At 39.7% G+C, this 15,646-nt stretch overlaps 2 protein-coding genes across 3 annotated transcripts in view; one reads left to right on the forward strand and one right to left on the reverse strand.

Annotated features, from left to right (window-relative positions):
• Positions 1-6,779: 6,779 nt before the first annotated feature.
• RMDN2 (regulator of microtubule dynamics 2) overlaps positions 6,780-15,646 on the reverse strand; it is a 30,987-nt gene continuing 22,120 nt past the window's right edge. Inside the window, exons 6-11 of one of the 2 annotated variants that reach the window (XM_080685800.1) lie at positions 14,563-14,638; positions 13,277-13,354; positions 10,959-11,057; positions 9,663-9,716; positions 9,498-9,578; positions 6,780-7,149 (exon numbers count right to left, since the gene is read on the reverse strand). In XM_080685800.1, coding sequence (XP_080541926.1) covers positions 7,096-7,149; positions 9,498-9,578; positions 9,663-9,716; positions 10,959-11,057; positions 13,277-13,354; positions 14,563-14,638 — 442 coding nt within the window. In that variant the 3' untranslated portion in view covers positions 6,780-7,095. The remainder of the gene's footprint in view (positions 7,150-9,497; positions 9,579-9,662; positions 9,717-10,958; positions 11,058-13,276; positions 13,355-14,562; positions 14,639-15,646) is intronic. The other variant, XM_080685801.1, reaches the window with a different exon arrangement.
• Positions 8,233-8,587, forward strand: LOC308257037 (dynein light chain roadblock-type 1-like). Its single transcript, XM_080685802.1, has one exon. The coding sequence runs from the start codon at positions 8,256-8,258 to the stop codon at positions 8,583-8,585; it is 330 nt and encodes a 109-aa protein (XP_080541928.1). The 5' UTR covers positions 8,233-8,255; the 3' UTR covers positions 8,586-8,587.

Genomic DNA, 15,646 nt, shown 5'->3' on the forward strand with positions numbered 1-15,646 from the left:
TTCCCATGATCTTTGCTCTTGATCCCTCCTCCTCTTTGTCTGGAAATAGGTAATAAGGCACCAGGATGCCTGAGGCAGCCCTGGTCACTCTTGCACTGTAGCATGCACAGTGGGTGTCTGGTCTTGTTGCTTTCCCACCAGGCTTTTGCAGAAAGAACACCGAATTTGCCAGCTCAGTTCAGCACTTCTCTGGAACCTGGGAGTGTATCTCTGTATGTGTGATCAGACCCGCTGAAGAGCTACAGATGTCAGCAGGGAAGAAGAGAGCTGTGATGTGAGCTCTGCATCTAAGGAAGCCCTCACTGCTGCCATGCTCTGGCTTGAGCTCTGGGTCTTTCACCAAGTTCCACAAGATGCCTCACAGCCTGCAGGATGCAGGAAAATGAAGCAGGAGGCTCACAGGGTCATCGCTCCCTCCCGGGGCCTGCATTTGGACAGGGCAGCATAGAGATGCTGATTATTCCACGGCTCTCACCCTCCACTTCCTTTGGGGGAGGGTGTCTGGATTCCTGCTGGGTCTAGTCCATGTAATCCATGGCTCCTTTGGAAATAAAAGGTGATCACAGTGAGTCAGAGCATGTTACCAGCAAGGCTTAACTTAAAGTGAACAATGATCATAAATCACAGTTTTTGCAACGTATACTCACATTTGTCATGTCACATCCTTCTTATGTGAACCCTGTGAGCTGGACACAGCAGGAAGAAGTGTCCCCAACGATGGATGCTTGGTTTGCTCAGGATCACCCAGAGCCATGCCTCTGGGCTCCTGGCAGGTGGTGGCTGTTCCCAGATGACACATCAGGTCTCTGTGATGACATCTCCATGGTTCTCTGTCATAGGCACCACTTTATCTCTAAGTTGGGCCCATCAACAAGGATCCACTGACTGTGTGCCCAGCGAGGCTATTCTCTCTCTCCCATTTCCTCTTTTTCTACTTGTACTTTTTAATTCTGAGCCTTGACTTCCTTCCTAGTTGGCATCCCTTTCCCTGTTGTGGTAGCCCAGGCTAAAGATGCTGTGGACCTTTAATGAGCTGTGTGTAGCTCCTGACACAGTTGTGCATGCTCAGAGTACAAGGATCCATGTAACACCGCTGGGGCCTTAGGAGGATCTGTGACCATCACGGTGCAATGGAGAGGATGGATCTCAGGATGCTGCTGCCTCCTGCTGGTTAAACTAGATCTAAACCTGTTGCTTCATTTTAGTCTATCCCGTCTTTCCCACTCTCCCTTTCCCCCATTTATTGAAGAAGGCTCATTTATAGAATGGTCTATTTTACATGTCACCTTTATCCATTACATTAAACTTGCATGTGTATTAAGGTGTGTTTATTGTCTTTCTATTCGATTTTACTGCTCTGTTCATTTATTCACAAGACTGCTTTAAATACTACAGATTTACAGTACTTTTTTTTCCATATCTGGTAACTTTGGCTTCCCTTCTTTACTCAACTTTTTCAGAATTTCCACAAGCACACTTGCTCTTTGTTTTTCTATTTGACTCTTAGAACACAAAAAGAATTGTATTGGCATTTTAGTTGAAATTACACTAAATTTCAAGATTAACTGAGGAATTTTTGATAACTTTAGGATGCTGTCTTCTTAGTCAAAATGTCTTTCTATTTGTTCAAACCATTGGGTCCTTAGATGTCTGCTTACCTATCAGGCTTGATTCTGAGGTTTATTCCTAGCTATTTGATTTTGTTATGTGGTTATGGTAAATGGGGTATTACATCTTCTAACTGGCTGTTATTTGTATTTGTGATGCTTCTATTGTTATGTGTACACATTAATTTTTTTTACTGCATTACTTCAGTAGACTCTCTTATTGTTGACATTAGTTTTGAAGTTAATTCTCTCAGTTTTTTCATGCACATAAATTTATTTACTGACATAAGTAATGATATCAATTATACTCCATTCATATATTACTTTCAAATATAATTTACTTGTCTTTTCCTGTTAGAGCTAGTACTTACAGAACAATATTAAACAATAATAGTGATATTGTCATCCTTGTCTCTTCCCTGACTTCAGTACAAATGCTTCTAAATTCTGTGTTAATAAGTATATGGGCTCAGAAAGTGTCCTTTTTTTCTAGTTTGCTAAGAATTTTTTTAATCAAGAAAGGAGGTAATCTTATCCCTTAAAATGTTCTCTGTGTGTATGTTTTATCATGAACATTTTAACAGAGTATTAATATGTATAATTTATAAATATTTGGGGGATGTCAAAAAACTAATTCAAGAAATGCTATAAAAAAAAATGGAGACAGCCCTGGCTGGATTGCTCAGTGGATGGAGCATCAGGCCAGAAGACTGAAGGGTCCCGGGTTCGATTCTGATCGAGGGCACATGCCCAGGTTGTGGGCTCGATCCCCAGTGGGGGGCGTGCAGAAGGCAGCCAAACAATGGTCCTCTCTCATCATTGATGTTTCTATCTCTCTCTCCTTCTCCCTCTCTGAAAGCAATAAAAATATATATTTTTAAAAATGGAGACAATGGGTTTAGAAGATTCTAGGAAAATTACTTACATTAAAATATTAACACTTACCATATACACTTTAATTTTTCTTTTTTAAATGTAGAAGGCCTCTCGGGATTCTGAATTCTTTATGATCATTGTTATGGATATCTGGTATCCTATCAGCTGGTGGAAGGTTGGCTAACTGAGCATCAGTCATTGAAAGGCCTTAGTTCTCCTCTGAAAAGGCCTGATTTTTGTGGCCCTCTGAATGTCTTCCTCTACATCAGACCGTTCTGGTGAAGTTGCCATCTTCTGGGCTCCCCTAGCCCCCACCCCCATCACAGAAGCAGCACAACAAGAAGAGGCAGGGAGAGAGGGTGTGGCCTGGGCCCAGCCTCTCTGGGTCCAGTCTGGCACAGTAGCGTGTACCGGCTGAGAGAGACCCTTTCTGGCTGAGGTAGTGTGGGAGTGCGAGAGCGGACACAGCTATGGGCAGACCGGCCGAAGGGGAGGAGGAGCCAGACTCGTAAAGACCCTTTGCTTCCGCGCAGTGAGACCTCCAGTGGGTCGCTGCCAGAAGTCTTCCCGAGTAGAGGATTCTGAAAAGTAAAGAAACACCGGTATTCTTTGTAGTCATAAAAGGGGAAAGATAGCTGGAGGGATAAACATCGCAACCAACGAATTCTTTTCATGGGATGTCTGGCTTTCTGCAAATTTTACTGAACCAAGGCATGTATTCTTTTAAAATTAATACATGCAGTGCAAGAACTCAAAACAACATGCTGACTTATTCCATAAAAATAATTTCCAGTTTGTTTTACATTTTAAACAAGAATATGGAGTGTTTGTGTGTGTGCGTGTGATTGTGTGTGTATGTGTAAAATTGCAAATTTAATTCAACTTTGAAAATGTTTTTTGAGCATCACTGGAACACAGAAGCAAGATAAGATGCAGTGTCTTTTAATCTATTTAGAGCAAGCATGTCAAACTCAAGTCCCGCAGGCCGCATGCCTCATTTAATTGGCACATGTTAGCCTTTGAGTTTGACATACTTGATTTAGAGAATGAATACATGCACTTATGGAGTAGATAACAATTCAAAGAAACAGAATAGAATAACAAAATTAGAAGCATAAACTGTGTTGTAAGAGGTCAGAAGATTCAAGACTAGTTGTTGGGAAATAAGTACAAGAGAGCAAGGGAGGAAGAGGCACATACAATTGATGATTGATAACTCCTTTCTCCCAGCAATGTTCCGGTGCTGCAGGCTCCAGATACCAGGTCAACTTTTGATGCAGGGGATTTCGGAAGGTCCGTTTTGATTATTTCCCCCCAGGGACAGGAGGGACATCACAGCTTCTGTCAGCTCTCTCACTACTGCTGCTGTTAAGGCAAGAAAGAAAAAGTAACAACTGACCAGCAACTGACAAGGATGCTTTGGGCTATAGGATTATTGAATTTAGTTCGTTGAGCTAATCAGAGCAGGTAAATCACAGAAGGTTTACCCATGAGCATTTGAAAAAATATTCAAATGACTAGTCAGGGAAGTGCAAATTAACACCTAAAATTAGAGACTGAGATTGGCCATGCCAAGTGATGGTGAGGCTGTGGGACTGGAACTCATCCATTTCCGATGGGAATGCAGAATGGTACAACCATCTGCAAGGCAGTAGGCTAGTTTCTTGTAAAGATAACATACACTTATCAAGTGACACAACAATTCCATGTCTAGGTGTTTATTGCCCCGTCTCCATGTCCTCAGAAAGACTTGTACATGAATGTTTATATCAGCTTAATTCATAGCATCCTCAAACTGTAAACAACCCCAAACAGGTGAATTAATAAACAACTTATGGTCTATTCAATTTGTGCAATGTTACAGAGCAACAAAATGGGATGAACTATTGAGATATCCAATAATACAGATGAATCTCAAAACTGTGCTCTGCGAAAGAATACCATTTACATGGTATTCTAAAAAAAAAAAAAAAATTAAACTACAGTGACAGAAAGCATATCTGTAGTTGCCTGACACTGGGGTGCAGGTGGGAGACTGAGTGGGAAGGGAACAGGGAACTTTCTGGAATGATGCACATATTTTGTATCTTGATTGTGGCAGGGTTTACACTGCGGCATAAATTTGTGTTAACTCGCCAAACTGTACACTTTAAATGGGTGCATTTTGTTAGATGTAATTTCTATCTCAATAAAGCTGATGCAAAAAGGAGGAGACACCCCTTTTAGTGAGCAGTCCACAGGGTCAAGCTGTTGGGAAATAGAGCACTCACTGTGGGTGATGGAGTCGTGAGCAGCTCCTCCCCAGACCTGAGCAAATGCTGTGCAGGACTGAGGCCAGTCACAGTCTGCTTGTTTGCGTGATTCTTCTGATCACTGGCTTGTCTCTTAAAGAAGAAACTGAAGTTGGGGATCTAGCTCACTATGTTCGGAAGAGCATTCCTGTGGAGACAGAATCATGGACACAGAGAACAGACAATAGTTGTCAGAGGGGTTTGGGGACTGGGTGAGAAAGGTGAAGGGATTTAGCAAAAAAAAAAAAAAGAGAAGACTCATGGGCATAGACAACAGTATGGTGATTACCGAGGGAAAGGGAGGGTAGGGGAAGGTAGAAGAGGGTAAAAGAGGCATAAATAGCGATGGAAGGAGACTTAACTTGGGGAGGAGAAAACAACACAATATACAGATGATGTATTATAGAATTGTATACCTCAAACCTATATAATTTTATTAACTAACTAGAGGCCCGATGCACAAAATTCGTGCAAGAGTAGGCCTTCCTTCCCCTAGCTGCCAGCACCAGCTTCCCTCTGGCACCTGGGGCCTGGGTTTCCCTCACAGCCCCGGCTTCATCTGGAAGGTTGTCCAGAAGGACGTCCAGTCTAGTTAGCATATGATGCTTTTATTATTATAGATGTCACCCCAATAGATTCAATTTAAAAATTAAAAAAACAAAAACGAAGAAGAAGAGAATTCCTCATGGGCCCTGTGCATCCCGGAAGCTGAGAACATGACCAGCCTGATACCAAAGTGAGAGGTCGGGGGAACATGCAGCTATTACTTCCAAGTTGGCCTCTTTGTAAAGAAACCAGGTGTTGGTAATACACAGCTGAGTTTGGGAAAATCACACAAACTTTCCCCTCACCCCTAAATTTCTGTGGCCAACTCAGAGACCCAAATGCAACAGTCCTGATTGGGGGCATCTGAAACTGTGAGATAGATCACAATCTCAACTAAGTATGCTATGAAATGTGAATTATAGTTATGGAAGAGTGAAAATTCACATAATTGCATCAAAATGAAAAGGGAAACAAAGTATGACTGAGCAACATCTTGAGGGGAAATTCCCACTGCCAGATGAAGTAAATGGTCCCCTACGTGGAACAGGGCTCCTTTCCAGGCGAACCCCATGAATTTATCTTATATGGACACCAAGCTCCCATCCAAAGCCCATCTTAAATTACTGTTTTCCCTCCAATGAACCATTTCCCCCCACTGTGGGAGATATTAGTATGTTCTTGGCTAGGTTAATAATGACACAAATTTCAACAAGTCTTCCTTTGTTTTTAGAAAGCTATCCTTTTTAGCTGCCTTAAGCACTTTTTTTATAGGAAAATGGCAACAAAGGAAACAGTTCCTACAGCCATTAAATATTAAATGGCTTAAGATTGATTGTATGGCTCTGACCCTTCTCTGCTCGCTGTACAGGCCCAGGCAGGGAGCCAGGACCGCTGGGTCGAGTTCCTATTCTCTCATTAGCTAGGTATGTGACCTCCAGCAAATCTAACCTTTGGTCTAGTTCGTCCATGGGAAAATGAGGATGGCATCACTTTCTTAACCTATCTCGCATGTAAAAAGCTTTCATTGAAATGGGAGATGTGATAACACTTTGAAAAATTAGTTTAATATGAAGATAAAGCAGGGTTCATTTTTCATCTGAAACTTTGGTTAAAAAATATGTTTTTATAGACTTCAGAGAGAGGAAAGGAGAGGGAGAGAGAGGTAGAAACATCAATGATGAGACAGAATCATTGATTGGCTGCCTCCTGCATGCTTCCTATTGGGGACTGAGCTTGCAACCCAGGCATGTGCCTTGAGTAGGAATCTACTGTGACCTTCTGGTTCATAGGTCGATGCTCAACCACTGAGCCACGCCAGCCGGGCTATATTTCCTCTTTTACCAATGACTAGTTCACATCCTTTGCCCACTTTTTCATTTTTTATCCACATTAATGAAATTATTTTGTTTTGTAAAGTTTCCATTGAAGCAACAATAAAACACTCACCGGAGTCCATTTTATTGGATTGATTTAAGTATTTTATTTAAAGAAAGATTTAAAGAAAGATTCTGAAGACTATAGTTTATTGATAGGAAAAATATAAAGCATACATTTTTAAAGATCATTTTGTACTGACATTATAAGAAACAGACTTCTCCAAATAACATGATTGGTGTTGTAGTGCTACTAGTGAATGCATTCTACAGAAACATGGCTTTACCTTCAAATCTGAGTATATTACCCTTACATAAAAAGAGGATAATAAAAAACACAACTTCGATAAGTTTAATATTTAGTAGACCACATCTAATTTGTTGAAGAGTAAGTTCTTTTATTTACTTCTTCAAGGCCATGCTTATTTTTTTCACCTCTTCCTCTGCATTTTTATCCTATCAAGAAAACACAAATACACAATGAAAATTCACACATTCCTCCTGATACTCAAGGTACTTGGAAGTAGAGCTCCATTGGGTGAGGGGAGACTTTTCTGAATGACCATTACAATGAAAATGTGGATTTCTGAGGACCAGGCATGACTCAGATATCTGAGAACATGAGTACCGTGGAGAACTATGTCCAGGCTCTTCCTCCACTAGGTGTGGAGGGGTATCAAACAGGAAGGAGAGTGTATTAATGATAACACTGTTTTCTTCTTCAACTATAAGATATGGAAGCAGTCCTAGCCCTAGCAGCAGGATCTGAAGAAATCTGAGATTCCACTATAAGACCCACACAGGCAAATACACATTTCATTACTGACATTCTCAGGGACTTTATAGCTAAGATTAAAAATCATATATGTTTGCCCAGCCGATGTGGCTCAGTGGTAAATGTTGACTTGTGAACCAAGGGGTCACGATTCGATTCCCAGTTAGGGCACATGCCTGGGTTGCGGGCTCGATCCCCAGTAGGGGGTGTGCAGGAGGCAGCCGATCAATGATTCTCTCTCATCATTGATATTTCTATCTCTCTCTCCCTCTCCCTTCCTCTCTGAAATCAATAAAGATATATATTTTTAAAATAATATATATTTATGATTTTTAATCTTATACTTTTAGCCATATGTTTCTTAGGACTCCATATATATTGTCATTTCTTTAAAACAAGTGTGTAAGTTAGAAACAGTGGCAATAAATTCAAGTGGTAGGGTATCCTATTCATTTTTATATTTAACAAACATTTACCTATAAGAAAGAATTTAAGGAATGTAATACATTTAAAATAAACGCATGAGGAAAATTGGACAACACAGATATCTGAAGTAGCTGCTAGCTAGATTTTTTTAACGGAAAGTTCTTCAATAGCTTTAATCATAAACATTAATACACTGACTCAATTGTAGTGTCTGACCAACTGGAAGTTTACCTTCTATCAAAACAATATTTTGTGAAGGTTGTGAGAAAATATGATGACTAACCTAGGGTGTTAATGTATTATTTAAAAGAACTTATAGACTGGGCAGTGCTGACGATGGGAGCTACCCGATCTTTCCGAGATGGCAGAGGTGGAGGAGACACTGAAGCGACTTCAGAGCCAGAAGGGAGTGCAGGGAATCATCGTGGTGAACACAGAAGGCATTCCTATTAAGAGTACCATGGACAATCCCACCACCACACAGTACGCCAACCTCATGCACAACTTCATTTTGAAGGCCCAGAGCACCGTGCGTGAGATTGACCCCCAGAATGACCTCACTTTCCTTCGGATTCGCCCTAAGAAAAATGACATTATGGTTGCACCAGATGAAGACTACTTCCTGATTGTGATTCAGAATCCAACGGAAGAAGCACTTTCTCTTGGCTCCACGCATCATTCCTTAATTTAATGCCCCCCCCCCCCCAAGAATAATAGTGTTAATCACGTCAACCAACTGGCAGGTGGAAATCACCTTAGAGCCCATGCAGACCAATCCAGTGACCCGTGTGGGCTGCAGCTCCACCCCGCCCACCAAAGGCATCCTTCTGCGGGCCAGTTCCCCCGAGTTCCCAGGAGGGCCTCTTTCTTCAAGTCCGGGTTTCAGAGCAAGAGCTTGTGAGAGGCCCACCCCCTGCTTCCTCCTGACGTTCAGTTCACTTTGTTGCCCTTGGAAAAGGCTGCTTTTCTTTAACTAAAAATAACTGAAACGTGAAAAAAAATAAAAGAACTTATAAAAACACCATAATTAGTGTTTATCTTTGTCGTCCTAGGGCTAGTTCAGTGCCTGGCACCTAGAAGCCCTAAATAAATGTCTGCTAAATTAGTGGTTAGGTGCTGGAACACAAGAACACTAGGAAACAAAGGCTAACCCTAACTAACCCTGGGGACTGATGATGGCAACCCCACAGACACTCCTCTTGTTCTAAGGGGGGCAGCCTGTCTAGCTGCCTACCGAGGTCTAATCACCAGCTCCCCAGAATTATGCTGTCCCTGCTCTTTCTGGTGGGACTTGTCCCATTACCTGCTGTCTCGCACCTAACAAGTATCAGGATGTTTTAACTGCCAGCCCATGATTTGTGAGTCCCTTAAAGACACAAGGGGTCTCCTGGTGAAAGGTTACCTACAGCAAGCTTTAACGCTTCATAGTTCACACTAAATCCAAGTCAAGAGGTTTCAGTATAGAAGAGAACTCCAGATGTATGTCAGCCACTGTTCACATCTGAAGCTGCAGTAGTACTGGTAAAATAATAGCGCTCTGTTCACATCTGAAGCTGCAGTAGTACTGGTAAAACAATAGCGCTCTTTGGCCATCTGGGCTTACCTCTCTGGTAATACAAGGAAGCTGCGCTGCCAAATCACGGAACTTCATGGCATTGTCTGTTTGCTTAAGATCCCTGTAACACTGAAACAGAGGAGAACCAATGTTAAAGGTAATCACATTTATGTAAGGGATTCAAAGTGATCTTAAAACAGCCGTTTTCATTACCTTGGAAAGGTACATGTAATTGGACTTCGAAAAACCAGGGTGTAGATCTTCAACCTAATTTTAAGAGGAAACAGAAAAGAGAAAAACAGGGTGATATTCAAGCAACAAAAACCACCAGTGGAGAGGACCTATTTCAATAAATCAAATCAAATTGGAGCAAACTGCCCTAAGAATTTAGGTTGGTTGTATCTCATCTGAGTCCTTTTATTGGTTTCAAAGTATCCTTTGGGTACAAAATAGCTTTTTAGCTTATCATTTACAATGAAATTATCATGGTCATAAAGCTTACAAAGCAATGGGATCCTTTAAGGTTTGGGGATTTCTTTGTATAACCATCTCCCCACTTCTTCTTCTCTATCTTTTCTCTCTTTTTCTTTAGAGAACAAAAATAACCGGTCGTGTACTCCCAACCAACTGAGCCACCGGCCAGGGCTCAGACCACTAACTTTTCCAGAAACATTCTAGGCAGCCACTAGCCACTGTTCAGAAAGTGCAATGAAATCTAGTTCTCATTGTAGACTATATGATCTCTAATTCCCTCTCAGTTCTACAGGATTGATCCTTGAAGCACACCCACCCCCCCAAAAAAATCAGCAGGTACAATTCATTGGACAATACAATTCAAAGCCTGATTTTGTCTGTATTGTTACAAATTTGAAATCATAGGTGGGGGGAAAATACCTTAGTAACTATAAGAATCTATAATTAGTTCCAGACAAAGATGAGGGGATTAGCACAACGGGAAGTTGGTTATATATGTGGGTATATTACACATTTACATGTGTGCACACACATAGTACTGCTTAGAGTTCTTTCTATTCATATAGCAATTATACATTTTAAGACACCAATGGAAATACTGATTTGGCCTGATGCCCCAAGAATGTTTCATAGACCTGTCTGCAACTTATGGAATGGCTTTTAAAATAACTCTTCCTTTTGGCATCTTTTGATTCTTTAAGATTAAACTGTGTCTACATTAGGCTAATCAGGAGTATTTGAGACCAAGTCTAATACGCAGGGCATACATTCTTTTAAACATATTCCCATGAACTGGAGAGTTGCTCTTGGATTTGGTAATAAGGGCTGTTGTACCTGGGACCTAGGGCATAACCAGCTGCTGCTTGGATTTAAAACATAACTCACATTATGAGAGGCTTAAAACAGAACTAGGATTCAAACTGTGAGAGATCTACATGTGGAGACAAGAACAATTTCCTTGACAAGGAAAGGTAGGAAAGACTGACCCAGATAGAACCTAGTTTGACACTAAAATAATGGATAGACAAAATATACCTTAAGGAAATTTTGCAAAGCTTCTTGTATAGTTGAGGATGGTATTTTTCCAAACAGAGTAGCAGCCATCTTTTTCTCAATCCAGCTCAGTTTTGAGACCTGTATATACAGAGCAACATCACTCTTAGAAAGTGTTCGCTTTTTGAATGGATACTCTCTCCCCAATTCAATGTTTGTGTATGTATCTATGTACGTATATGCATATAACATATGTGAATGCTTATCCATAAATAACATCTGAGAGATATCAGCTGTATGGTATTAATCTTTCACTTCCTTTTTCATAGTTCAAAAAACTCTGAACTCTGAAAGCACTGGCTACAAAACCAATTTGAAATACTTGTAAGAAATTTTCAAATTGGGGTGGGGGTGAAGAATAATGTTAAATTAACTTTGTTCATCTGATTCATGACTCTCAGATGATGGCACAATGTTTCTTGGCATAGCGGTACTAGCTACGAGATCCTGCCTTTGCTTTCTTCCCGCCTCCTCCACGCTGTCAACCTGACCCAGAGGGAATGTAGATGAGGGCCCAATTTACATATCCACAAGCCAGGGGACATTTTTTAAACCAATAACCATCAAAATTTAATTCCGTATTACCATTTATTTTTTGTTTTCTTTTAAAACTTTTTTCGTTTTCCCCCAATATGAATATTAGATCTTTATTATGAAAGGTTAAAAGAACTCGGAAATGAATACTTAAAAGAGTATTGATGCTCTTAATATTTTTTTGTCTTCTCGTTCTATTCATTACCAAAAGTGGTGGGCAAACATTAACTACTATGTGGTGTCCTTAGTTACTTTCCATGTGTTTTTATCTCTCCTTCATATGTTCCATCCTTTTCTTCCTCTGTTCTGCCTTCTAGGCAACTTTTTCAGCTCTCCCTTAGAGTTGTCTAATGCTCTCTGTAGTGGTGCCCATCTACTTCTACAACTTTCCACTGAGTTCTCTTCTAATGCCAAATGACATTCTTTTGCATGAAAATTGTTTTATCTTTTTCAAATCTACCTGGTAATTTTTATAGTCTCATGCTCCTCATCCATTTTTCACCCTAATTCTTCTTATTTAAAAAAAAGAAAAAGAACACATTAGTTAGGTAGCTGTTTAATGTCCTACATTCCATGTTTCCACAACCTAAAGTCCTTTTAGAACTATTTCTGTTCTTCTGTTGTTTCTGTTGCTTGTCATTCCTGGTGGCTTATTCCTTGTATACTGCATTATTTTTTATGGTGAGCTCATCATTGCTGAGCCTCTCTGCAAGAGATTTATAAGGCCTGTGTGAAGGCACACCCCTCCGCAGATGATTAGCATGAGCTTCTGCCATTTGTCCATGGCATGAACATTAAGTTTCATTTTTGCATTAAAATTTCCTTCCTGGGCTATTAAAGCCTAATCAAATAATATACATTTAAGTTCCAGACTCATGTGAGGTTGGGTCAATGGTTTTTAAACTGTAGAAGAGTCTCCTACCTTCAAGAAGACTCAGATTCTTAACACTTAAAACTGGAATAATAAAAACTGCTTGTCAGAGATTATTTGAGAAAATTATTATTATTAGAGCTGTTACAGGATTATTTGAGGTAAGAAATGTAAAGCATAAAATGCATATCTGATGTGTAGCAGGTGTTCAATAAAAGCAAGCTTCCTTTTTCATCCCTAATCTTCTTCAAGGCTCATTTAGAAAGTTTCCTATATTGCTTACCTGAATTTTCTCATTCAGAAATAGCATTTCTCTTCATGGTAATTTTTTAATGCATTTCTTAAGTATTATTTTCACATTCTGTTAATTTTCCATAAACTAATGTCATTTAAGACACTCACTCGGTCTTAGACTGACCAGGTGCCTTTATTTCTATATGTCTCATGACCCTTTCTAAATTAAGGTTTTTCAACAAAAGGACAGTGCTTTATTTATCTTCTGGCCAGTGAGCACATAATTTATGCTCAATCAACTCTGAATAAAAATCATCCTCCCAAACAACACAGAGTAGTGCACCAACACAGGCTACATGCGTGCAGGTGGCTGATGACCCCAAGCACAGAGGGAGACAATGTGTCTGCTACAGGGAAACAGAAAGGCAGTAAAGGAAGAAAAATTACATATTATTTAAAATAAATATATAAAATGTAAATATAAAACAAAAATATAAGTTATAAAATATAAATATATAAACTCAAAGTTTGTAATGTTTTTATCTATTTCCCTATAGTAGGCACTAGGTAAAACAATAAAAGAATGAATAAGTCACTGAAAATATATCATACTATCAGAACATATTCAAATAAGATTTATAGATAAAAACATTCAACTTACAGCATAACAGTATCTTCCATTGAGGTAATACAAAAAGGGTTCTGCAGGTAATAATTGGATTGCTTTATCTAGATGTTCCTGCAAGAAAATCCCAAAGAAATATCATCTCCCAAGGTTTCAAGGCAGCGTTGGATAGAACTGTGACTAGTAAATTCAAAGGAGCTTTACAATGTTGTTTCGTCTTCCTCCTCAATCCCTATCATTAACACAACTCATTATTGTCAATAATTCATTACCAAACATGATTGCTCAGAACTAGAACCAGAACTGTGACTATGATTTAATAAGATTACAGATAACTTAAAGCCAAAATCCATATATATAAAAGGCTAAACTGCAAAGTGTCCCCTCGGGTGTTTGACCAGAAGAATGGGAGTTCAATGGCTCGCTATGACGTGTGCTGACCACCAGGGGGTGGCACGGAACATGGCAGGCAACCAGCAGCAGCAGCAGCAGCGGTGGGGTGCTGAGGGAGCAAGGGAAGGAGGAGGCAGGTAGGCAGGGAGGCAGGGAGGCAGGGGAACCTGATTGGCCCTGATCACCGGCCAGGCCTAGGGACCCTACCTGTGCACAAATTTCATGCACCGGGCCTCTAGTGTCACTATAAAAACAGAAAACACCCAGTCACAGTATTGTCTGCCCGTGACTTGCCCAGCTAGTGCTTGATTCAGAGGCAAGCTTACAAATATCAAACGGTGAGGGTACAATGGAGGAAAAAATAGCAGAACTGGATGGGAGAGAAATCTACTCCACTGACATCATCAAATGGTTACAGGGGGTTGAAGAACAAAGAACTCTCTGCCCATCACTATAATTACTGAAACTGAGGGGTTACTTATTGAGCTATGACAACTACAGGCACATTATACATAACGTGTATTACATTACTTATTTTATTCATCTACCATGGTCATTTTAAGGCTGAGATTGGATTCTACTCTACCTGCAAATCAATATGCAGAAAATGTTAACTAATTAGTCCAGTCATGCTTACAGTATTAGTGAGCTCATGGCCAACAGGCTAATTCTCTATCTTTGAAAAAATTATACTCGTCTACTATGTGACTTCTTTCAGGATCTAGAATAATAATCTCTAATCACCCAAACAGTTTGATTCCTTTTGGCACAGTACTATTTGAAGGATGTCCTTTCATTTTATTTAAATAAAAAGGATGAATTCCTAGAGGTTAATTTGTTGAATAATTTCATTTAGACATGTTAATATGGCTACATTAAAACATTTTTGCCCCGCCCTGACCCAAAACATTTTTCATATCAAGAAATACCTTAAAGCAATATCCATAGTTGACTTTGTTTTGTAAGCCCTCAAACTCGGAGACATAGCCACACAAAACCGCATACCTAAAGAAAGTAAAAACAGTGGATATTGTGTGAACTTTTATTCAAATACCACCAAATATAACAGTTAAAAAATGTCTTTGGCCCAGTTGGTGTGGCTCAGTGGTTGAGCGTCGATTTATGCTTCAGAAGGTCGTGGTTTGATTCCCAATCAGGGCATATGCCCAGGTTTCAGGCTCGATCCCCCGTGTGGGGTGCGCAGGAGGCAGCCAATCAATAATTCTCTCTCATTATTGATGTTTCTATCTTTCTCTCCCTCTCCCTTCCTTCTGAAATCAATAAAAAGTATATCTCTAAAAATGTCTTTGAAGTAGTCATTAATATTTAAGAAAAGTATTCATGTGGATGCAAGGGCCCTGAAAACAATGATTATTTGACATGAATGTGAGACCAGTTTCCTGATCTATAACTGAGGATACCACCACCATCTACCTCACATGCATGCTGTGAGGGTAGATACCCAAAACATGTAATTGCTTAGAATACCGCCTGGCATATAGTAAGTTTCAAGAAATGTTAGCTGCCACTATCATCATCATCAACATTAAAGTCACAAAGAGGCTCTCAGAAAAAAATCTAATCATGCAAGTATTAAACTGAGAAATACATTGGATCAACAAATCCCTGCTTCTTCTTTAAAAATTAAAATGTCATGGCCTCCTTTAATGTCATTTGAAGATAAAAATAAATATGATGACTCAAACTAAATAAAATCAAAGGTAATTATAGAATATGCTTTTTCAAAAAATTCCCCATGTCCTTCTATCCTTCCTTGGAAACACTGCATTACTAGAACAGAGCAGCCCATAGATTGTTTACTTTTTTCCCCATTGGGAACATAAAATTTACATAAATATTTGACTATAAATTGAATATGTTGTCTGTTCAGCAGTTTGCTTACTCTAAAAATTGGGGATATATTACTTTTCACATTCGGAGTGCTTCTGTCTGTGCAAAAGTCTTTGTAGTATTTATTTCAGAGTGTTTCTGTCTTACGCAAAAAATTCATTT

Source organism: Plecotus auritus, assembly GCF_963455305.1.
Source record: "Plecotus auritus genome assembly, chromosome: 8".
Lineage (NCBI taxonomy): Eukaryota > Metazoa > Chordata > Mammalia > Chiroptera > Vespertilionidae > Plecotus > Plecotus auritus.